The following is a 23594-nucleotide window of genomic DNA, read 5'->3' as shown; positions in this document are numbered from 1 at the left end:
AGGTTTATTGAGTATATTTACCCAAAAAAAAAGTGCAATGTACTTGCATTGCAATTATTTTGGTATATTTTTCAAATACTTGATGTTAAGATATTGAATTTGTTAAAAAGAAACATGTCATTGAATTCCATCCATTATGTTTATTGTATATTAACTCAATTATTGTGAACAAGAAGAATTTGCAATAATCTTTCCACTATCTCATAGTCTCCATTTTGAAATCATTGATGGCTGAATAATGTACTTGGCTATGTTGGCAGCTATATTTTCAAGTGGTGCCAGTTTACAAATAAACATACAATAATCTGCTGCAAAAGTGTTGTCCATCACCACTCACAGTTCACGAATCAAAGGTTAGTTTACCTGTTGTATTTTTTTAGTTTAATAACTTTGTAGTGATTTTGTCAATTAAGTTGATATATTAAATAGTTCATTTACTGTGCTTTGAAAGTATAGTAATAGAGTTATTAGTCTTTCCTTCAATGTTCATCATCAGTTGGAGATAACATCGATTTAGGTCATGAGTGAAAATGATCAGAGTAAATTAAGAGCAATAGAAATTAGAAGAGAGAAAAGAGTTCGACAAAGGTCTTCATATGTGATGGGAAGATACGTGTCTACTATCGATATAACTTTACATATAGTTAGATATCAATCTTAATAGTTAATTATATATATTCATATGCAATGTCATGAACAATTTTATTACACTCCTCTCGACAATAGCTGCCGAAGCAAAGCGACGCATCTCTCCATCTCCTTCGACTACTACTTCTCTATGGAGAGCAGACCCTGGGCTGACCTCCCCCAAGAGATTCTATCCCGAATCGCTTCAAAATGCAGCGGTGCCACTGATGTGTATGTCTTCATAGGGCGAATCTGTAAGAAATGGTGGCAATACCTAACAATGTACTCCCCGGAACCTCCGCTCCCTTCCCCGAAGCTCCCCTTCCTCCTTGTCCCTCCCAAACTCATTGACAGTCGTCCTCCCAAATTCATTGACAATCATCTCCCTGGGAAGGTCTTCCCTCTCTTCACTATTCCAAAACTCATTGATAATTGGTCCCCGCTTGCAAACTCTATGAATTCAGTATGTATTGGTTCGTCTCATGGCTGGCTTATTACTCTTGGCAAAGAATCATCTGTTTCTTTACTAAACCCTGTAACCGCCGATTCAATCCCTCTCAAGCCCCTCTCCACAATCAACAACAAACTTCTCTCATTCAATCCAAATTCATACCCAGAATACCATGTCAAGACCAAACAAAAAGCCCGAACACTGTACTATCAACACGATCTAGTTCAATTGTCTATCCTGTCCTCTGATCCGGCAGAAGGTAATGACTTTACCTTACTGTTATTCCTAAAAGGATGGGAAAATTGCTACTTCACATTGAACGGAAGAGATGGCGCCTGGACTGCGCACTTTAACCAACCGACCGAAGTGAAAGATGTAATCTTTATCAGAGGGGTTTTCTTTACCTTCAGTCCATGGACATTTGGTATTTTTGACTTTAGAAATGTTGAAGCGGGATTGTCAGCGAGACTTTGCAAATTCAATTTGAATGTGCGATATGGAAAAATCTTCTTGGTTAATTCCAATAGTGTACCTTTGACAGTGTACACCTGTCCGTTAGATAACCAAAGGCCAGAAGTCGTCGCAAGAGGATTATACTAGGTGAATTTGGTGTATGAGTGTATGAGAGGTGTTGATATTTCATTGTTGATTTATAACAGGGCGTACTGAACTATTTGCTGTTTTTGTGACTTGATATTTTCTACTCTCAGTTGAGGTGTTCCCTGTTTGGAGGGCACACTAAAACTAATTTTGTAATTATCCAATTTCAGTAATATGAAATGGGCTTCTGCCTTTTTCAAAAAAAAAAAAAAAAAACAGGGCGTACTGGGGATTATACTAGGTGGTGGGGTTGGCACCTATCTGTACCGCTCGGTGTGAACTACCCCTTGTTCGACTCAGCATCTCTGAACTACCGCACGGTGGGATTATACTAGGTAATTAGTTTGTTTTTTTCACAGCCATATTGATAATGATTTTATTCTTTGCAGCATCTTTTGCAAGAGCGGTCAAACTCCATGTAATGAATTTTATTTTTAAGCCAATCCATCTAAAACACCAACTATGCCGATATGAAAAATATTGGATAAATGATTAGGATAAACAAGGCATACTTCTTCAATTTAGTTTTCTGACTGCTATTATTTTGTTGTAATTGTAAACAGTTATTGGTTTTGTAATATGTCTATTGTATGAATTTAATGTAATTTCGACAGAAGAACTTACATGTTTGTAATGCAAACTGAGTATCTATTTGTTGTTATTTTCTTAAATATTTGTTCAGTAATAGTTTCAAGTGAGATTTCATTCATCTAAGATTGTTGCACATTTTTAGTTACTCCTTTAATTTTCATTAAGATTGCTGCAAATTTTCAGTTACTCTTTCATTTCGAGTAAGATTGTTGCACATTTAGATTAGGTTCAAGTTATATGCTTCCTTATCCTTACACCCGGCTGTAGTTCATTCTGAAAAAAATCGCTCAAAATTGTAGTCCATAGAAGCATCACTCATCCCCAGTATTTTTTTGTGTGATCCTACCTTTAAAAATCGCCTAACCACTAACCAATTAAGTTGCTTATGGTTAGTTCCATTAGTTTATTTATATTATCCTAATAATCAGCTCAGCCCATTTGCCGAAATGTTGCCACTTGTTTGAATCCCATTACGCCATACAAACAATCCAGTTCTGAGTGACCATATGAGGTGCAATATTATGAAATGAGATTGATGTGGCGAAACAAACCAATCACCAAGGGAAAAATAATGGGAAGTATGGGGAAAAAAGTGGCAAGTATGGGGAGAAAACCAGCACAAATTCAAAAGCTGAGACAATCACACATTCACAAGCCCACAAAACCAGAATTAAAGGGAAAAAAGGGAGGGCCTATTGAGGCAAGCTAACTTCTCAAATGGATCACACTGAATATAAAGTAATTAACAATATTATTTATAGTACATAAATAATTTCGTCCCTCATCCCATATTTTCTAAGCCTTAAATTCCAAAATTGGTTTTAAAATGTAGCTTCACTCATTTTCATCATCCTCTTCTGGAGCTTCTTTGAGCCACTGTACCCATTCAAATTCAAAATCAAATTATTTTCGATTAAGTGGTTATTACAGCTTAGAACTGACAATTAAACCAAGCATGAAGTACAGAATATGAATGGCAGGTCAAGGTGGCACTATACAAAACCTTTTTGTATTTTGCTTCTTCACCATTAGAAACCTAATATCTCACTAATCTTCTTCTTTTTCTTTTCTTTTTTCTCTCTTTTACATCAAATCGCAGTTCTTTTGAACATAATAATTAAATTAGGATATTTAGAAAGAACAGGTGCATTACAGGTTTAAATTGTTACAATACACAAGAATGCACCTATCCTAGCAACAATCTAAACATCTAAAACAAGGTCTGATGTGTCATTTGCAAATTGGGATAAACTGGGAAAATTTTGCAAAGAGACCCAAAATTAACATAACTTGAGGTTAGAGAATACCTTTAGAAAAGGTTCTGCCTGCTCGACGAAGACCTTGTCAGACTCATCAGCCGCAGCCTTTTCTGACTCCCATTTAAGAATGGCATTTTCAGTAATTACTTCCTTGTCATATAACTGATGCAAAACCTGTCAAACCAAACTAAATTAGTTTGTACCAAGGATGACGTACCAGTGTAGTACACAGCATGTGCAGGACAACTTTCTTCTTGTTTTAGTGCTGAACTACACTTATTAGAGACTTAAGAGTGGCAAAATCTTTGACAATTTAAAAGTTCAAAACATCATTTAGATTTCTCAAGTTTGATAATATCCATCAGACTTTTGACTGTAGATTGTTAAACCAGAGCCCTTCGAGTTCGTGATGTTTTGATCACACAAAAGTATTTAAATCGCAAAAAGAATTATTATGCCAAAGTTTAGAGTGAGTCTATGGTACTATGCATATCACGGGTTGTTACCGTGCTACGGCTCTATATTCGAGTTTTTAAATCCTAACGGTCGATCCGAACCGTTCATCTTGTTCTCCATATTAATATGTGTTTGGAGACCAAATTTTACATTTTTTGAAATTTTTTTACTATTTTTTTAGATATTTAGAAAATCACTTGATCTGAAAATTCTGGACCATCCAAAAACAGTGATTTTCAATAAATCTAATGTAAAATTTGGTCTCCAAACACATTAATATAGAGAACAAAATGAACAGTTCGGATCGACCGTTAGGATTTGAAAACTCGAATATAGAACCGTAGCACGGTGCCAAATCGTAATATGCATAGTACCATAGACTCACTCCAAAGTTTATATTGAACATAGTTAAAGTACCACAAAGACGATTCAAAATATATTCTGTTATTTTCTTAAAAATAAACATAAAATCTTTTTCCATTCAAGAACAATCCGTAAATACACAAAAGGCTCTAAGGCAAAGGGAATAGCATATGCAGGAAAGAATGAAAAAGAATAGAAAGAAAGAAATAGATACCGAGGAGAATATAGGAGAAAATTCTCTGGCAGTCTCCATGCACATCTCCTCAAACTTCAATATGACTTCTATCTGCACAACAAATATGCGAGTAATCTTCAGTTGAATTAAATTTTGAGCAGTATTTCAGCAGTGAAACACGGTACCAAAATAGCAGCAATTGTGCCATGTCATTTTCTCTCTCCTTTTTTTTTTGTTATGCACAGAGGTTGCATCCTTTGCTTGCAGGAAAATATTAGATAAAATATGTTACAATTATAGAATGCATCAAAAAATTCTATATAATCTCTCTTTCCAAATTAAATAAAATAACATCAAATATAAGCGGCAAGCAGATACATGTCCACAGACTGAAATTGAATGGGGAAGTTCCTTTGCGAATGCTTGCTTTCCCAACAAGATAAATCAAATATACATCTAAACAGTGTAGTATTATTTTCAAATGAAATAATCCAGAAAATTCTACAGCATCGTACTTATTTCGCACTAGTCCAGATCACTTAAACATTAAGCATAGATGAATCTAGAAGATTTTACCTCCTCATCCACATTTGTTATGAAATTCTTCAACAGCCGCTTTGATTTCTCAATTGCATCAATGGTTGCCTTTAGCAAGTTGGCTGAACATTTATTGCAAAGAAAAGAGGATAAGGGGAATTTTTCCAAAATTAGATGCACATTAAGCAGGAATTATCATTTTACTTCATTGTGCAATCTTTGAAGTATTGAATGTATCTATTTAGGATAATATTTTATGAAGATTACATTTTGAGTTGGAAGCAACAAGGGCACTCTTAATTACAGATTGGAACACAGCTCCGGCACACTCCGCATGTGATACATTGAATGATAACCTGAAACAAAAAAAAAAATACATTTATGTCAACTGTTGTTGTATTAATTCTTCTCTATTTTTTGTACTTTTCATAATATTATATAAACAGCCATCTTGTTCTTATTAATGAAGTCAAATTACTGAGTACAATATATGTACATTAAAAAGTCAATTTACAATGATTTACTAAGCTCTCTTGGGGGGAAACTTATGATTAAAGCTCGGCTAGAAAACCAAAAGAGCACAAAATTTGGATACCAGATCAAACATATCATCAACCTATACAAAACACAGACTAATGATCAATTGATTAAGCACACCTGAGCATATTGATTTCCAATTGCACATTGTCCTCAGCCACCCCACCAAGAACTCTCTCAAATGTTTCCTCAACCTGAGAAAACAAGCAAAAAAAAAAAAGAACATGAAGCACATGTCCTTGCTATAAGAAGTATGCAAATTCACACATGCAGCAAATAGAAAGCTATTAGGCGGATGTACATACCTCCTTATCAAACTTCGCAACATCTCCTTTGTATTCACCGTCGCTGTCATCAAAATTGGTGCTCTTAGTCTCAGATAAATGCTCCCCAGAAGGTGTTATGCCAGTTTGTTCTGCATCCGATGACGTTTCATCTTCAGCAAGCATCTTAGCATAGAATTCGTTTAGTTTCTCCTCTGGAATTGGGGCCAAAGAGTACCTCCATTCCTCTTCATTTCCAGTTTCACAACTTGTCCATATGTAACCAACCCCAGATAGATCATCCTACATAAAAAAGTGACAAAATTAACAATCGTGGTTACAAAACTGAAAAGAATAAAAAATATTAATCATTGTGCAGCTAAAAGATTCGAAATATCCTAGTAAAGGAGGGGGTGATACCTCTGACAATCCTAACTGTTCGGTATCAAATGAAGCATGATCATGTTCAGCATTTGCAGGGTTAATATTAGTAATGGCTGCATGAATAAAATCATGTTAAATATTTGCAAACACAAGCTAACTTTTCTACCAGGATATCAGAAAAAAAAAAATTACGTGAATAAGATAAAAATGTTACATGGGCTATCAATAACACCACTGCTGCTATCTGCATATTCAAGCTCCTCATCACTGTCTTGCTTCCTGGGTTGAGGAAGCAGTGACACCTTGGAGTACGCTGGGATTGTTATATTATGACCTACTTCAACCTAAGAAATATTACTTCGTTGGTTAGATATCACTATATGCATATTTTATAAAATGTCAGATGAGAAAGAAGAAAACTGAAAACAGATAAATGTGAAGGCGATAGAATTTAATAAAAAAATACTGAGAATACATACATCAGGAGTGAAATAAAGGATACATTGGCACATTAACACTACTAACCAGACCACTCAATGTTTGAACAATTGTAATGCCTATATTGAGGTTGTATCTTGTATGTATCTATTACAAAATTTTGGTGCTAATTTCAATGATGAAAAGATCACATGCTGTCCATCCAGTGCTGCCAGCATTTTTTCAATAGCAATTTCATCCAATATCTATGCCAACAAAAGGTCTCTTATGTTTTTTTTTCCACAAGTCGACAGGCAACACCTTCCCCATTATAAAGCCAAACTCCTCCATAACATCAACAAAATACTACAAAGTACCTTAAATGACAGTATCACACCGAGCTCGAGAGTGGCACCAGTAAATAGATGGACACCAGTACAGACAATTGAATTGCTCAGTCGACAGCCATCTTCAATTGTCACATTATCCCAGATATAACAGCCATCAATGGAGACATTTCGGCCAATAGTGCACAACTCACCAATAATTGAGTTTGACACTGAACTGTTGTCTCCAATGGTTGTACCACTGCCAATTGCACTGAATGCACCAATGCTTACCGAAGGAGATAAACTGATGTCTGAAAAGATCATCAATTTTACTTTTACATCAACCGTTAGATGGAAAAAGGTAAATAAAAATTGTCATACAACATTTGCTATAAGACTCCTGTCCCATGGAGTAGCACTGTACTGGTGTCAACTACGTTTTCATAATTTCACGCTTTAATGATATAATTTTCAATGGGAGTGATAAAACTTGATGTGACAGATGCACATACTTAATGTCATTATTTTGCAAATTATGAAAACAGTACTAGGAATCACCCCACCCCCAGAAATGGCCTATTTTAATTTTTTACCAGGTCTAGGTAGGCAGGTAGCCCAAGACCTGAAACTCACCAAAACCCAAATGTAGGGCAATTAACAACCAATATCTCTTTTATGTGATATTTAAACTCACCTGGGGCTTTATATATGCCTTCCCTGTGTAATCTCATTTGAGAGCGATTACCAGCATATAACACATCTGGTACCAAAGGAAAAGACCATCGCTGAATTATGTCCTTGCTTATGGTGTCATAGCTCCTGTAATTGTCTACACGTGCAGTATAGCTTGAATCAATCTCATGCATATATATCTTTTTTCCCATAATCTGAAAGTATCATCACATGATTAGCAAACACATCTCAAAACAAATGACAGACATCGTTGAGGTGCTCGTGATTAAGTTGAGGTGATCAAAATGAGTCATCTAATACTATCAGAAAATGCAATTGTTCCCTAACCACCTTACTGGTATGGGTATTAACAGGTACAGGTATTGGTAATATTTATATGAAACCAACCCATTTTAGTACACCATTCATCATTAAAAAGAGATCACACATATAAAGTAACATAAGTTCTGAAAATAATAATAACAACAACAATAATTATAATAATCATTACGAGTATTGATTACTTCATTCGGATTAACCTTAAAACTATAAACCCAATATATTGAAAGATAAGGAAGGTTGAGGGTAAGGTGCTTACATCATCATGAAGTAATCCCTTAACAAAGTGATGGCGGAGATGTTGATAGTCGAAATTATCCAAGAAGATTGTTAGCACCTCAGGTGAGCATATATCTATATAGCAATCCTACAAAATTTTCAGATAAAAAAATTCCCATCCAAAATAAGTGAGGGGCTGATTGATTCACTTACTATCAACAATGACTGAAAGTGTTGCTTTGACGACAATCTTCAAAAAGTTATAAATGAAAATCAAGAGCAACTGATCTTATACAACACGGTTCAAAAAAACATATAAATTATGTATATCTTGCAACATAAAATATGATGATCAGTTCAGAACCTTGCTTGAACTTCAGATTGTTAAGTAGTATCATAGAAGAAAAATAAAGGTAACCTGTGGCACCACAAACTTGTCATAGGTATACTCCTTTTAGGGAAATGATTGAACTAGATTGGTCATGTCAGTAGGAATAGAATACCATTGTATTAATATTACATGATCCTATAATGAAGACTCATGTAAAAGAGGCATACATGGTGTTTCTTGTTTTTTGTAAAGGTGCATATCGAATAAAATCAACCTAGATATAACAAGTACACTGAGAGGTACACTCCCGTGCAGTATTTTGCTTAAGGAAAAAAGGAATGTATTACCTCCAAGTCAGTTCGTAGATAGAGGGATGGATTATCAGCGAGCAACGACTTATCGAGTGTCACTTCTTGCTTAGAGCTGTCAAATTGATCTTCATAGAATAAAAGTTGCTTTGTCTCAGGATCAATGGCCGTCACTATCTCGTCATTTCCAAGGCGGCTCTGGGGTGTCAGAGGCATTGGCTTAGATCGCTTGACAAACATAGTCATGACTGTGTTCGGATCCTTCTTCCTCCTTTCTTTGTGAGCCTGGAGCGCCTCTGTAAGGTTCATGTTGCTTATTGTGTCGCCTGTTATGAGAATGAAGTCCCCTCTTATCTTCACAAAAGTAAATGAATATGTTATATCAAAGTTATATGAGGGCATTTGTCCAGCATTAACTATTTTTGGGCATCTCATTGGACTACTTTTAATTCATTTAACAAAACTTAATAGGTTGATTTAGTTTGTTAAATACAGGTCAGTATGGGCTGCCCGTTACATGCCATTGAAACTCATGAGTGTCTTTTCACTACATATACCAACTTTGTAACCAAAGCTACGATAATAGTGGATAGCTGGACATCATTCCCTATTCTACTGAAACCCATTCTTTATTTTTTTATCTGCTCAAGGTCATTTCTGGACATCCAGATAAATCAACATGCAAATAATTACAGAACAACACATACAACAAATAGAATCTCCAATGACAAAAACAACACAAATCAAAACGTTATTTTTCTGAAAAAGTTGTATAGTAAAGGAGGAAAACTCTGGGCACGTACCACATTTTTTCCCTCGATGAAACGCAGGGCATCGCCAGCACTAATAGAGGAGTTGGATTCAATGGTGGTGATGGAGAAGCTGGCACGACTCTGGCCCCAGGGTGACTTGCTTATGTACTCCTTCACCTGCTCAGCATGTGCACAGCAAAAGAGGAACACCTCCTCCGCCCCAACAGACTCCAGCCATGCCAATGTGTAGTCTATCATCGGAGTGTTAACCAACGGCAACAACACCTGGAGTTAAGTGATCAGGCAGATTTGACATGAATAATTGGAGACATTTGTATGATCCTGGTTACTCAGTTATGCATCAGTATTTAAAAATGATCAAGTTTTAGGGAAAATTGGTTATTTGCCACTCCAAAACCTTCAAATTTGAAAAATGCCACTCCGAAATTAGAAATCATCATAATGCCACTCTAAACTTAGTTAATTTTTAATTTTGCCACTCCAAATAATTAATGACTAAAATACCCTCCCATCACTAAAATGCCATCTCTATTTTTCCCCACTCATCTTCTTGTAACAGAGTAAGGAAACCAGAATCGGTGTGGATCTGCACTCCATCAGAACCAACAGAGTCTTGCGTGAAATTGTACTTGTTAATTCTGAATTGACACGGCCATTCACTAAAGTTTGATCTTTCAAGCCCATGCTCTCAGCCAATTTCGTTGCTATATCTACAATCACCTTGTGCAAACTTTCGGCATAGGCCTTGATCGTCTCCCTTTCATGATCATTAAGAAAAATTAAAAAGTTGAAGAATTTTCAACTATTAAAGTGTTAATTTAGTAAATTAGGCTAAAATTGAAAATGAAAAATTCAATTACAGATATTTTGTAAAATCATCTCAATTGCCAGCCAGTGATCAGGTATTATTCACTGGAAAACCTATGCCAGAACATAAAATCTTTATCAGATAACAACAGTATCGATTATTCATAACAATTCTGAGCACAAGTTGCCAGCTTTTTAATCTTAATAAAAAAATTGATGATTACCTGACATGGCTTGGGGCATCAAGGATAGAGCAAAAGGCATCCACGTCAGACAGAGAAGCGGCGTCATAAAGACCAAAGGACTCGTACAACGGGTTCTTGGGAGTGGGCGCCACGTAACCACTTCCATGGATGACATCAGCATTTCGGCGCTTGACATCATCGGGGAGGTCGAAGAGGACCTTGACAGCGGCCTTCATTTCGGACTGGAGACCTCCAGGGATGCTGTGGTTGATCACACGAAAGCAACCCCAGTAACGAGAAGCTTCTAGAAGGTCCTTCTGGTTTGGGTCTGAGAACTCCGCTAGATCTATCACTGCTAACTTTGCCATGAAATTGGGTCTGAGAACCCCTGTAACAAGTAGTGGATGAGTAGAGACTAGAGAGAGGAAAAGAAGAAAGGGGTGGAGGGAGGAAGGGTATTTTAGTCATTAATTATTTGGAGTGGTAAAATTAAAAATTAATTAAGTTTAGAGTGATATTATGATGATTTTTAATTTCAAGATGGCATTTTTCACATTTGAAGGTTTTGGAGTGGCAAATAACCAATTTTCCCCAAGTTTTAAGGTTATTTGGGTTAGTTGAACCTCACAGCTCAATTTCTACACCAAGAAAACTGACAACAGTGCCTATGTGAGAGGCTGAGAGGAGTTGCTTGCTTTTGCATAATCTTTCCACCATTGTTTTCTCCTCTTTTATGTGACTGTTTATTTTGTGGGTTTAGGGTGAGTTGAAGATTTGGGTAATATATATAGCTTATTTTAAACCTAAAATTCCAATTTCTATACCAGAACCAGACACATTAACGGTACATCTGTACCTGTGGAAGAGGTTCAAATGAGTTTTACACTACCATAAGTTTTCTTCTCACTTTATTCAATATCTTTATTATTAGATTGAGTAGAGCATAATCTGAGTTTGGTTTAATAACTGTACATCTGCTTCCTTAAAAGGCTTAAAGACATGCAAGAGGACATTGACATAAGTGAAAAAAAAATTAAGTTAAATTATCTCGCCAAGCAATGCTGCTAAAGAAAAAACTATTTTGTCTCCTACATCCTAACCTTCCTAATTGAACAGTACAACATTAACCCACGGTAATTTTGCCACACGCACACACACACACACACTATAAACACAGAGAGAGCGAGAGAGAGATTGCCTTGGGGCGCTCGAGGGTGATCGGGCGGAACTTCAAATTGAAGGTGTCGGCGAGTAGTATGGCCTGGAGCGGCGTCCGGGCAAGCTCCTCCGGGTCGTCGGAGGCGGCGCTCTTGCCTCCTTTCTTTTGCGCCATTGTTTGCTTCTTAAGTCTTAACAGAACCTTCAAACCTTTCCTCCTCCTTTTAGTTTGCGGAATTAGATTCGTTCCTGTTAGTTGCTTTCCGAGGGTTTTTCTTTCTTTTTTTCCCTCTTTTTATTTCTTTTTTCTTCCGGTGGTTATTTTTTTCTTTTTTGAGGGTTTTCTAAATTTCCAGTTGTCGTCCTGTAGCGGAATACGCATCCTCTCAGATATTTCATATTTTGCACGACCTTTTGGAAAATCTCAACCGTTGAAATACCTTGTGCACGAATTTTAATGCTCAAATAATACTGGCCCCTGAGTTATCCCCTAATAGGCACCGGACACGTTGGTCATGCAAAATATGAGATACCTGGACTCACTCAGAGGACGAGTGCGTATCCTCTGAGATATCTCAACTTTTGCGTGACCAACGTGTCCGGTGCCTATTTGGGGGTGATGTAGGGGGCAGTATTATATGTGCTTAGAGATTCGTGCAGAACGTATTTAAACAGTTGGGATTTTCCATAAAGTCACGCAAAATTTGAGATATCTCAGAGGATACGAATTCCTTAGAGGACACGCCCTCCTTGTAGGGAAATAAATCTGCTGTGATTCCAAATCTAACCTTTCACTTTTTGAAATACACAAATTTCAATAATACTTATTTTTTATGCACGAATCTCTAAACAGATAAATGGATGGATATGTAATAACAAGGTCCTACGATCTCTTTAGAATCACAGCAGATTTATTTCCCTCCTTGTAGCGTACTTGAAAATTATGTTGTCCGAGGAAAAGAGAGAAGTTTATTTGTATGGGCTTGGGCTCAATGCGCTACCATGTTTTATAGAGTTAGGCTAATATGACACTAGTGTTATATCAAACTAAATAACACCACATCTTAAACTCTTAGATCTGCTTTAAAATTTGTACAAAATGAAGTGCTTGAACAGTAAAAGCGGATAGTACGAATCTTAAAGCATATCTAAGGGTTTAAGATGTGGTGTTATTTAGTTTGATATAACACTAGTGTCATATTAGCCTAACTCTGTTTTATAAGAATATTAACATAACCCAACTGTCCCATGAACAACAAATTATAACTTTAGTAATAGTTCTTATTTCCCTTCTAATTAAGAAACCTAAAAAATAAAAAAATAAACATGTATATATATAACATGCTGTCCTTTTTTGTTAGTCACATACCCTTGCCATAGGAATCGTATTCGCATTCTATCTATCCTAATTTAGAACTGCGATTGGGACTCTAAATAGAGATAAAGCATAAAGGGGGACATAGGAAAGAGCTGAGTTAAATAAGGTAAGTCTCCCTCCTATAGAGAGCAATTGACCCTTTTAATTTTGGAGTTTCCGTGACAGTTTGGTAACTAGAAATTTTCAATCTTTGACCGCTAGTTTTCTATCATGTAGGGTTGAGATTTAAATTATGAAATAAGGAGTTTAGATCTCAGTTATTCTATTAAATATGAATTAATTAGGTTGATTTAAATAAGCATAACTTTAAAATCAGGTTTTTAAATTTAAACCTTGGCAGTGGCTGCTTTTTTGTCTTATCTCTCTCGTGTTTAGCCGATATTATTTTTAATATTATCATATTATTTTAGAATTCAACTAAACATAAATAGCTTAAGTCGATCTAAATTTAAATAATTAATTTAGATCTTCAAAACTTTAAGCCTCAACTAATTAAATACCACCAAAATTACAAAACTTAAGTACATAACCATTTTATTAGTATTCCTAAATAAATTAAGGTTTGTAAAAAGTTCACTTAAATTACAACTATTATTTTCTTCTTTTTTGGGATAATATAGATCACATCTTCGGCAACACGGCATCACCGACGCTTTTGTTTCTTCTTTTAAAATATACCATCACAGCATCACCGACGATTTACACCAATTACAGTTCCTAAGCTTTGGAACCTTATAAAAAAAAATAATAAATAAATCAAATAACATGGAATGACCGTAGCATATAAATTCTTTGTCTATTATTTTTAGAAAATGAAATGGGCTTTATTGCCTTTTTAAAAAAAAAAAATTTTAGTAAAATATCAATAATATATATGGACGTATGCTTTATCAATGACAGTTCTTTTTAATGGGTGCATTCAAAGAATGCTTCTGAGCAAAAAGCCGAAGTAAATTGAGGAGAGAGGAGCTAAACGCTCTCTATAAATTGAAAATTTTCAATTATTTTAATTTTAATTTTTTATAAAAAAAATATTATTAGCTGCTCATAAAATCAAAATACAGAATATCTATTTATCCAATTATCTCTATCTTAATTTTCTAATTTTGTCTCTGTAAAACATAGACAATAAGTAAACTGTGAAATAAAGGATTTAGGCCTCATTTAAACCACCAAACGTGATTTAATTGAGCCGATTAATAATGGCTTTCTCTAGACCAGTCTAAAAAAAAAGTTAATTCACCTATCAAGGTGGTTTAACGTTTAGTCGACACATGTGGCTTAAGCTGGCAAATATCAAGTATCATATGATTCATATATTTATAGTTTATTTGTGAAACAAGTTAATTATATAATTCTTGAATCACAATAAATTTATATGTTGGATTGTTGGTTAAAATAAAAAAAATTGTCTCTAACTTTAATTTTGTAGAATGAAAGAATTTCATTAAACGGTTCAGCTTAACCGTTTGAATTTCAAATCCAATTAAAGTGTACTTTAATACTAATATATTTTAGTAATTAATATTTTGCATAAAATTTTATCTAATCTATATCATGTCAATGTGATTCATATTTTTTTTTTTTAAATAGTTAATTTATTAATGCACACTATGTAAAGTTTCAACGATCACCATATATCGGAACAAATTACGGTAATTAACGAATAATTTAGTCTAAAAATATACAAATAAATATATACATTAAATACATCATCACATTAAATTTGCAAAGAAAGTCCGTATTTTGAAATTGACGCCTCCGACATCCCTTAATTTCGAAATAGTAATTATTAATCTAAAGTTTTTAATCTTTAGGCAGCTCCGAATTCCAATAACCTTTCAGCATTCACGCAATCACGCCATTAACGTGAGAGATAAAATAATTGGACGCACTTTCAGGACTTCACATCTCCTAAAGTAACTCAAATATTAAGTTTATTCTGGACCGTACGATTCTGTTTAAATTGGCCTAGATTCTGGTTGAACAGTCCGAATCTAAACTCAAAATTTGAGGTACTTCACAAGCTTTGAATTCAGAAGGTTAGAAAAATGATGCCAGCTGTACACGTAATCGTTTTCTATTAACCGCTTCATTATTGATATATGACAATATGACATGGGTTTAGCAATGCATGCGTGGAAGCACGTCGTCCGTTGGTTCAGATTTCAGAATGGAATATTGAACGTGACCACTGACAACACAGGTATTTTTTATTTAATTTGTTCCCTCGTAATTTGTAACAATCAGGGGTATAACATGTTGTTTAGTTTGTAGATTATAATTAAGAAAATGCTCAAATGCACAGAAATGTACTGCCTATAATTACGAGTCCGTGTCCCCCGCCCCCGGTATCTGAGGTGCGATTAATAAAAATGGACGGTCTATATTAATTTCATTCAGGCCGAACTCAATTCAGTAGCCGTTGAAGTTATAGGGGGTCTGCTTTGAAATTTGTGTCAAGTGAAATGAACGGTTCAGATTCACCGCTTGCACGTACCTGGGGTATAACTGTTTAATAGGGTAAAATTAAGAGCTCCGAATTAAATAATTAACTGCTACATTTTTTTTTTAAAATTGAGGGGTGTCAAAATTTTGGGTACAGAGAAGAGGAAAAAAAATACTGTTTTTTGGTATTCCATTTTTAATTGTAAAAAAAATTAATATTGTTCTAAATAACGATTTTCTACTTTACCACTTTTCCAACTTCACTTTTTTCTATTAATATCTAAAGTATCACTTCTTAGTTATTTTCATAACTTCCCACCTTACAAAGAAAATTATTTATGAAAATAAATAACCTTTTAAAAGAAGATATTATTGCAAAAATATCGGACATGTAACAAATTTTGGACATAAATAACTATTTTTACCGAAACGCTATAGACATGTATATTGAAAAATAACATGATAAATTATGCAGAAATTCTGCTAAGCAATATGGAAGGGTTTTATTATTTTTAATACTTTATTTATATTTAGATACATGATCGCACAACTAAAATATGTCTACTTTTATATAACTAGGAACCTTAAAATTTTAATATTTTCTTACGAGTGAAACATATTCCTATTAATATAAGTTTTATCTTTCAGTATATTGTTAAAAAAGAAGAAGGTAAAATATGGAATATGAGCATATAATGAATACTTAAATTGATATAAATTTATAAAAAAATTATTTGAGTTGAGCATCAAATTATCAATGTCACAATAAAATAAAATAAAATAAAAAAGACAATAATATAAGGCATTTTTTGCTTCCTCTTTCAATAGCATTTTTTACATATTTGATACAGGCTTATATTAAGTTTGTACTATAATTAAAAAATTCTAAAAAAAAAAAGGTGTAAATTGAGTATGAAGCAAGAAAAAGTTTCTCAAATAATGTAATTGTTACTTTAAAAATAGCACCGCCCATAAAATAATTTCCCTATTTACTCGAATTCGTTTTTCCACTTTCAGAAAAGAGAAATTAAATAGAATAAGAAAAGCCATCAAAAGAAAAAAGAAAGGGGCTCTTAAAAATTACTGTTACTGTTTTACTAATTAAACAGAGTCCGCATCGTCTGCATCAACTCAAAAGAGCATCTTTTGAGTTAATAGATATCAGCCGTCCGATTATAAACGGAGCCCATTCGGATCCCCACCTATAACATAGGGCGTCTTTAAATTAGTGCCGATCTAATTTGCACGAATCTCAGAGCTGATCAGACGGCTAGATACATTACCTCAAAAGATTCCTTTTTGAGTTAATGCAGAGGATACGAATTCAATTAAACAAGCACAAAGTCCCAGAGGAGCGTAAATCCACTTTTCACACCAACCCAAATCTACTCTAACCGAAAAGACAAGACAGCACAAGAGTAACAAGACGAATCCGAATCTGCTGTAATCCCGGAAGAGATTACAGAGCCCTGAAATTTCAATATCAACCGTTTAAATATTTTCTGCACAGATCTTGAAAAAAGGTAAGTTTTCATGCACAAATCTCAAAAAAAACCAACAGTTCGGATTGGAATTACAGGGTCCTGTAATTCCCAAAGAATTACAGCCGATTTATTTTCTAACAAGACAAAGCAGCTCAGATTTCATCTGCCATCTCTTTCCCTCTCTCTGTTCCTTTCCCACCTTCCACCTAAATAGTGCTTTCGCTTTCCGATCTCTCTCTCCTCTCTCCTCTCACTCACTTTCTCTCTTCACACTCAAACTCACTCCTCATTTTAGATCAGAATTTCGTACATTTGTTTATAAGATTAAATGGGATCGGAATTGGTACAGCCATGGCCAGGTCTGAATCGGAAGAGTAACCATGCATGGATCAAACTTGTACTAGTAATTCTTCTATTTGGTGTTGCATTTCGTCTCTTCGTGTCCTCCTCCAACCAGCGGTTAGTGTTACCGGACTACGTACGCCATGCTTTCGTCGGGGGGCCTCACTGGACAGAATCGACGTCTCTTGAGCCGGGTCCAGAGAAAGGTGAGATCCTTTGCAAATTCGTTGATTAATGTAGGACTTGTGATTTAGATAATTGGAGGAGATAAGAAACTGTGCTATTGCCATTTGAGAATGGGAGAGATTTTGACTAATAAAATTAGAAAAAAAAAAGGTTGAGGGGGAAATTGCTGAAATATCAATGTTGACTTGTAAATCTCGGTTACCACATTGGTCGTTGAAACATTCTGGAAAGCCGATTTTACCATTGGTAGTTTTTTTTAATCTAAAACAGAGACTATTTGTGAGATTTGACTTTGTAGTAAAGTTGGATTGAGCAATCTACGGCGTATATTCATGGCTTTCCTTGATATTTGAAACTATCTTGCTTCCATACTTGGTCAAACTATAGCTACTTATTTTAGTTGGATCCGCTGATCTAGACAGGAGGACATACGAATTTGGTAAACAACCCGCATCTTTGAGCAATTTTGTGTATTTATTTTCCTCCTATGGTTTCAACTCTGGCTTGGCATTGGTTTTTCTATCATTTGTTCTTAAAACTTGGCTCTTTAAGGCAGGCATTATGATTCATACTTAAAGAACCTTTGGCTGAATGAATCTTAAGTTTGGAGAGTTTTTTTATTTTTATTTTTTAAAGAACTTTATATTATTTTAATTTTTTTTTAGACATAAAGCGTTTATTTTTAATCCTAGTAATAGAAGCTGTATAGCTTTTATTTTTTTACTCTTTAGTACTAGAAGCTGTATGTTCTTACTACAGAGATTGGTACAATCTGAACTTTGACATTGGACGATTAGTATTAGTAGAAAACAAGGTAACTACGAATTTTATTTCTGCATCACGCTATGTTTGTACTGGACGGTATTGACTGGTAGGTAGAGTGGAAAAAAACGTGCTGTGCTGTGACTAACATGCCGTGATTTTGGTCTTGTGCCGTCCCGTGCCGTCCCGTGCCGTCCCGTGCCGTCCCGTGCCGTCCCGTGCCGTTACCAAGTTAATTTTTCACGTGCCGTGCCGTGACCAAAATATCAAGGGGTGGTCACGGCATGCCAGTGGTCATGGCACGTGAGTCACACTGTGCCTAAACATGCTGTGACCAAATGTGTCTCGCGTGACTCGTTTGACCATTTGATCATAATTTAAGTTGGTTTATTCAAGATTTACCATTTAATCAATATCTAATGGTCCTAATTACACGTGACTCGCGTGACCACGTGCCATGCTGTGCCATGACTAGATCTTTCATGTGCCGTGCCGTGCTGTGCCAAAGTTTCAAAAGATGGTCACAGCACGGGACACGCGAGTCACGGCATGTAACTGACACGCATGTCGTGCCGTTCCGTGCCGTAACCATGTCGTTCCGTGACGGAGCCGGCTCCGCCGTGCCATTTTTCCCACTCTACTGGCAGGCACTTGTACTGTGATTGAGGAATGCAAATTGGTGCTGTTAATCTGCTGATATAACACAATTTTCAGCTATTATACAGAAATCTATTTTCTTTAAAAGATGTCAGACTTCCTTCTTGGTTATGATAGAGCTAATACGAATTTATGAAAATATCTCAAATTTGGAAACTTTGGCAGATTTTGATGTGGAAGAAATAGATGCTGGTGATCAAAGAACTTCGGATGCCCAAAAGGATTTTCTACAGGGTACTTCCTCATTGTTATTACTTGGTTTTGTTATTGTGGTTTCTTTTTATTAGTGATCTAGGGCGTAAAAAACTAAATCCTATTCTTGTACCAGAAATATATATAGTAGTTAACTTCTACGCTTCTAAATTCATTTTCTTTGTCAGTTTTCTCTGAGATAACATTGTACAGTACCTTTTCCTTGTCTCTATAAGAAAGTTCTGATGTTTCAACGCTTATTCTCTATTTGATTACAGAAAGAAGATGCGATATATTCTCTGGGGAGTGGGTATATGATCCTTCAGGTCCACTGTACAAGAATGACACATGTCGTTTCATCGAGTCACCTCAGAATTGTATGACAAATGGTCGGCAAGATAGAGAATACCTCTACTGGAAATGGAAGCCATATGGCTGTGACTTGCCAACTTTTAATGGGGAGAAGTTTCTGGAATCAATGCGAAATAAGAGCTGGGCTCTCATTGGAGACTCAATTCTACGCAATCATGTCCAATCTATCCTCTGCCTTCTTTCAGGGGTAAGTAACTGTACCTATACCTGACACCAGTAAAGCCTTGAGTTTGTGCCATGCTGGTATTATGCATATTGCTCAAGCATAGTTTGGGGACTATCGCCTGGTACATAACATTAACATCTGGCTTACCTTTGTAAGATTTAGCATAGTTTGGGGACTATCTGCCTGTAATCTTGATCTGCTTCAAGTACCTTTAAGCATCATGTATCATGGTAAATTCTTATTGGTATAACCTTACCGGTTCATAATCAGCCATTACATACCAAATCCCAGTATAGACAACCTATACTGTAGGGACCATTTCGGAAACAATATCAACTATCAACTTCAGCAGTCTCATCAACTAAATACCCTGATAGGTTGATACTAAACTTTCGAGATGACAGAAATTTTAGGTTCAACCATTATTGCAGCCAAAATTCACCTTCGTAATCATGCAATTCTAAATCCGACAATAATTTTTCTTATCCCAGATTGAAGATCCTGAAGAAGTATACCATGATGAGGCCTTCAAGTCAAGGCGGTGGCATTTCAAATCTCACAATTTCACACTCTCTCTCATCTGGAGCCCTTTCCTGATCAAAGCTGACATTTTTGAGAATGATGACGGTGAATCAAAGGCTGATTTAGAACTCCACCTCGACATTCTTGACAAAAATTGGACTGATCTGTATCAGAATTTTGACTATGTGGTGATCTCAACCGGGCAGTGGTTCCTCAAAACAGCAATATACTGGGAGAACGGCACAGTAATTGGGTGCCATTATTGTAAAGGTAGGAACTTGACAGATGTCTCGATTGGATATGTGTATCGAAGGACACTACAGGAGGTGTTTCAGTTTATTAATTCGTCACCTCACAAGCCTATTGTGTATTACAGGTATGCACTTTGTTGGTATAACAGCCCAATATCTAATTAGACATAATGCATGGCTAAAAATACTTGAGGCTAACTTAATGGTAGTTGTTCACTCTAGATAAGTTACAAAAGACAGCTGCCTCCAAAATTAGGCACATTTTTCGATTCCTTCGCTTCTTAACGTGTAAGTTTCTGGGGATGGGATGGGGGTTAAGGTTGCAGTGTATGTCTGGTAATTGTTTGCATCTTCCACGTCTGTGCTAAAGCTTTCGCCCTCTCTGCAAATACCGTAGTTTCCCTTGTAGGGGCATTTTTGTGTTTCCACTGAATTCTGTAAAGAAAAGAGTTTAAACTGTTTAATTTCCAGAAATTTGATTAGCATATTTTAAACCAGAAAGTTATTTTACAAATTATTTGCAACTATACAAAAATTGTTAGCAACAAGTTATAATTCATTCGTCTCTTCTTATATTTTTATGCTTACAGGACATGGAGCCCAGACCACTTTGAGAACGGCGAATGGTGGAGTGGTGGGACCTGCAACCGAACACAACCATACAAAAAGGGTGAATATAACGGTAAAGACATTGACCGTCTGATGAGCAAAATCGAGTATGATGAGTTCAATGACGCAGTTCGGCTTGGTGGGTCCCCCATGAGGTTGCTAGACACGTTCGGTCTCTCTTTACTAAGGCCTGATAGTCACTCAGGTCCTTTTAGAACCTTCCATCCTTTTGATGAACAAGGGAGAAAGAAACCTAGTGTGGTGAATGATTGCCTCCATTGGTGCTTACCTGGTGCAATTGATGCCTGGAATGATTTATTAATGCATATGCTGGATATTTGAGGAACTAGTTTGTCCCGGTATCCAGTGCTCCAGTGCTGTACCCACGCAATTTTCAATTACCCAATGCTGCCATTTTGATTTAGTTCTTGGGTTGTTTGTTCTGGTGCCACTTATTTATATGGCAAGTGTAAGTAGATTAGACTTGTTATCCTGGCCTCGTGAAAGATGTGCCGCTATTGTTGCGTTAATTATGTAGGTGAAGTATATATGAATTGTATATTCATGCAAGGTAAATAAATGTGTTATTAAACAACTGCCCGATTAATTTCATTCCATGTGTCAAATATCTATCAGGACTTGAAGTTGGTTAAATCAGGGAGAAAACATTTACTTTGACAACTTGTGCTCATTGCAGTATTTTTTTGACCTCTCTAATTTAGTGAGCGTTTTGCGGTTTGGCGATGGTACCAAAATAAAAATGTTTATAAAATAGGTCAACCTCAAGTGTCAACATATTACCCTTCGGCAGGCTCCGAATTTTTAAAGGTGAACAAAATCAAATAATAAAAAACAATTTAGTTTTATTATGCATGTGATGTGCCATTTTTTTGAGAGAAGCAAAATAAAGTAATTTTTATTCAGAGAGCTACGAGAGTCAGACGGATTTTTAAATTTTCTCTTCAACGCTAATTTGAAGAGAAATGGGCTTGGCCCATTTGAAATTATCTTCTTTTTGTTACTGTGCAACGCGTATTTCAGAAGAATTACAGCGGCTGGAGGACTAGATCTGTTTTAAACAAAAAAATCAGCAACGAAATTAGACTGGGCCTATTACTGTTTTTAAACTGTGCTGAACTTGAAGAAAATTTTTAAACTGTGCTGAACAAAGAACTAGATCTATGTTTTCAACTGAATCTCAAAATTCAGAGGGAGGCAGTTGCCTCCGGAGCCAATGGGAAGCGTATTCTCTGCGGAGCTTTTAATCTGGTTTGTTCGTTTCGGATCGAATGGATCAGATTAGATTAGATCTTGTAAATTTTGAGAAATTTTTTTTTTTTCCAATCCGGGCAAGATTTGATATAGTCCGTCCGATTCGAAACAAATGAACCAGATTAAAAACTCCGCACAGCTCCGCAGCGATTGGCTCCGCAGAGAATACGGTTCTGGAGCCAATGTGGGTCTGTTCCTGATTAAAGCGGTCCTTACATTCTATCTCGGTCCGAATTAGTTCGAATTTTGATTGAACATGAGTGATCTAAATGAAAAATATTCTGTTACCTCAGAGGATATGGATTCCTTCGCTATACGCTACCCGCCAAGCTGTCTTATCTCCTCGCGACACTTTACACAGAGACCATCAAACCTAAAACCAAAACGAACTATTCAACTCTATACAGTACTTTCTAACGAATTTCAAACAATTGGAGGTGCATGATTTTTTTTTTTTTTTTTTTTTTTTAACAGCCGTAAGCTCTACAGTCTACCCACATACACATTTTATTTCTACACATGTGATTTGAACTATTGTTCTCATATAGGATTTATACGGTTATACCACATACTAACTGCACTTATGAGCAGTGCGCGGAAGTGCGGATAGGAGTATCAATGGGTATAATAAGAGTAGGATGAAAAATATTTTTATAAAGTAAGAGAATTTAAAAATAAATGTACAATTAAGTTTAACTAAATTATTTTTTTATAAAGCATGAGAATTTCAAAGCATGAATATCTATTCGGACAAATTCAATTATTTAACTAAATAACAAAATATGCAAATAAAAGTAATATATTTGATAATTTTCTTATAGTAAAAGACATACACTGAATAACAAAAGTACATAATTAATTATTACTCAAATATTATCATAATAAATATCACACAAATTAATTTTATCATTACTAATTATTGCTAAATATTATCATTTAATTTAATTTTATATAATTACTCTATAAGATAATGGGTACAAAATAGCTTTTATCCATACTCTTATCCATTTAGTTAACGAATAAAAACTCTTACCTATGCTCCTATCTGAGCTAACAAAAAAAAAAAAATCTAACTCATACCTACCTTATTGGACAAGTATTCTCCCAAGTACCATAGACGATTCTGCTCACTTTACGGTTTGAGATTAAATTTTAGTCGCTTTGGAATTCGA

General features: G+C 35.5%; 2 protein-coding genes across 8 annotated transcripts; one reads left to right on the top strand and one right to left on the bottom strand.

Annotated features, from left to right (window-relative positions):
• Positions 1 to 2869: 2869 nt before the first annotated feature.
• LOC144571723 (translation initiation factor eIF2B subunit epsilon-like) lies at positions 2870 to 12122 on the bottom strand. 6 transcript variants are annotated; one of them, XM_078321088.1, is made up of 16 exons: positions 11822 to 12122; positions 9662 to 9895; positions 8898 to 9212; positions 8260 to 8367; positions 7684 to 7876; positions 7038 to 7300; positions 6458 to 6587; positions 6280 to 6356; positions 6006 to 6162; positions 5902 to 5975; positions 5717 to 5790; positions 5327 to 5415; positions 5099 to 5181; positions 4562 to 4633; positions 3577 to 3702; positions 2870 to 3145 (listed from the first exon to the last, which is right to left on the bottom strand). In XM_078321088.1, the coding sequence occupies exons 1-16, from the start codon at positions 11954 to 11956 to the stop codon at positions 3104 to 3106; spliced, it is 2172 nt and encodes a 723-aa protein (XP_078177214.1). In that variant the 5' UTR covers positions 11957 to 12122; the 3' UTR covers positions 2870 to 3103. The 6 variants fall into 6 exon arrangements, with proteins under 6 accessions (XP_078177214.1, XP_078177213.1, XP_078177215.1 ...); XM_078321087.1 differs by having other exon boundaries at positions 5902 to 6162; XM_078321089.1 differs by lacking the exon at positions 11822 to 12122 and adding an exon at positions 10663 to 10801 and having other exon boundaries at positions 5902 to 6162.
• A 5106-nt stretch (positions 12123 to 17228) lies between these two features.
• LOC144571772 (protein trichome birefringence-like 26) lies at positions 17229 to 21775 on the top strand. Of its 2 annotated transcripts, XM_078321145.1 has the most exons (5): positions 17229 to 17639; positions 19204 to 19272; positions 19509 to 19789; positions 20260 to 20666; positions 21132 to 21775. In XM_078321145.1, the coding sequence occupies exons 1-5, from the start codon at positions 17420 to 17422 to the stop codon at positions 21490 to 21492; spliced, it is 1338 nt and encodes a 445-aa protein (XP_078177271.1). In that variant the 5' UTR covers positions 17229 to 17419; the 3' UTR covers positions 21493 to 21775. The 2 variants fall into 2 exon arrangements, with proteins under 2 accessions (XP_078177271.1, XP_078177272.1); XM_078321146.1 differs by lacking the exon at positions 19204 to 19272 and having other exon boundaries at positions 17284 to 17639.
• Positions 21776 to 23594: the final 1819 nt, after the last annotated feature.

Source organism: Carex rostrata, chromosome 19, assembly GCF_964058835.1.
Source record: "Carex rostrata chromosome 19, lpCarRost1.2, whole genome shotgun sequence".
NCBI lineage: Eukaryota > Viridiplantae > Streptophyta > Magnoliopsida > Poales > Cyperaceae > Carex > Carex rostrata.
The sequence above is the reverse complement of the archived record's forward strand: the minus strand, read 5'-3'. Positions and strand labels throughout refer to the sequence as shown.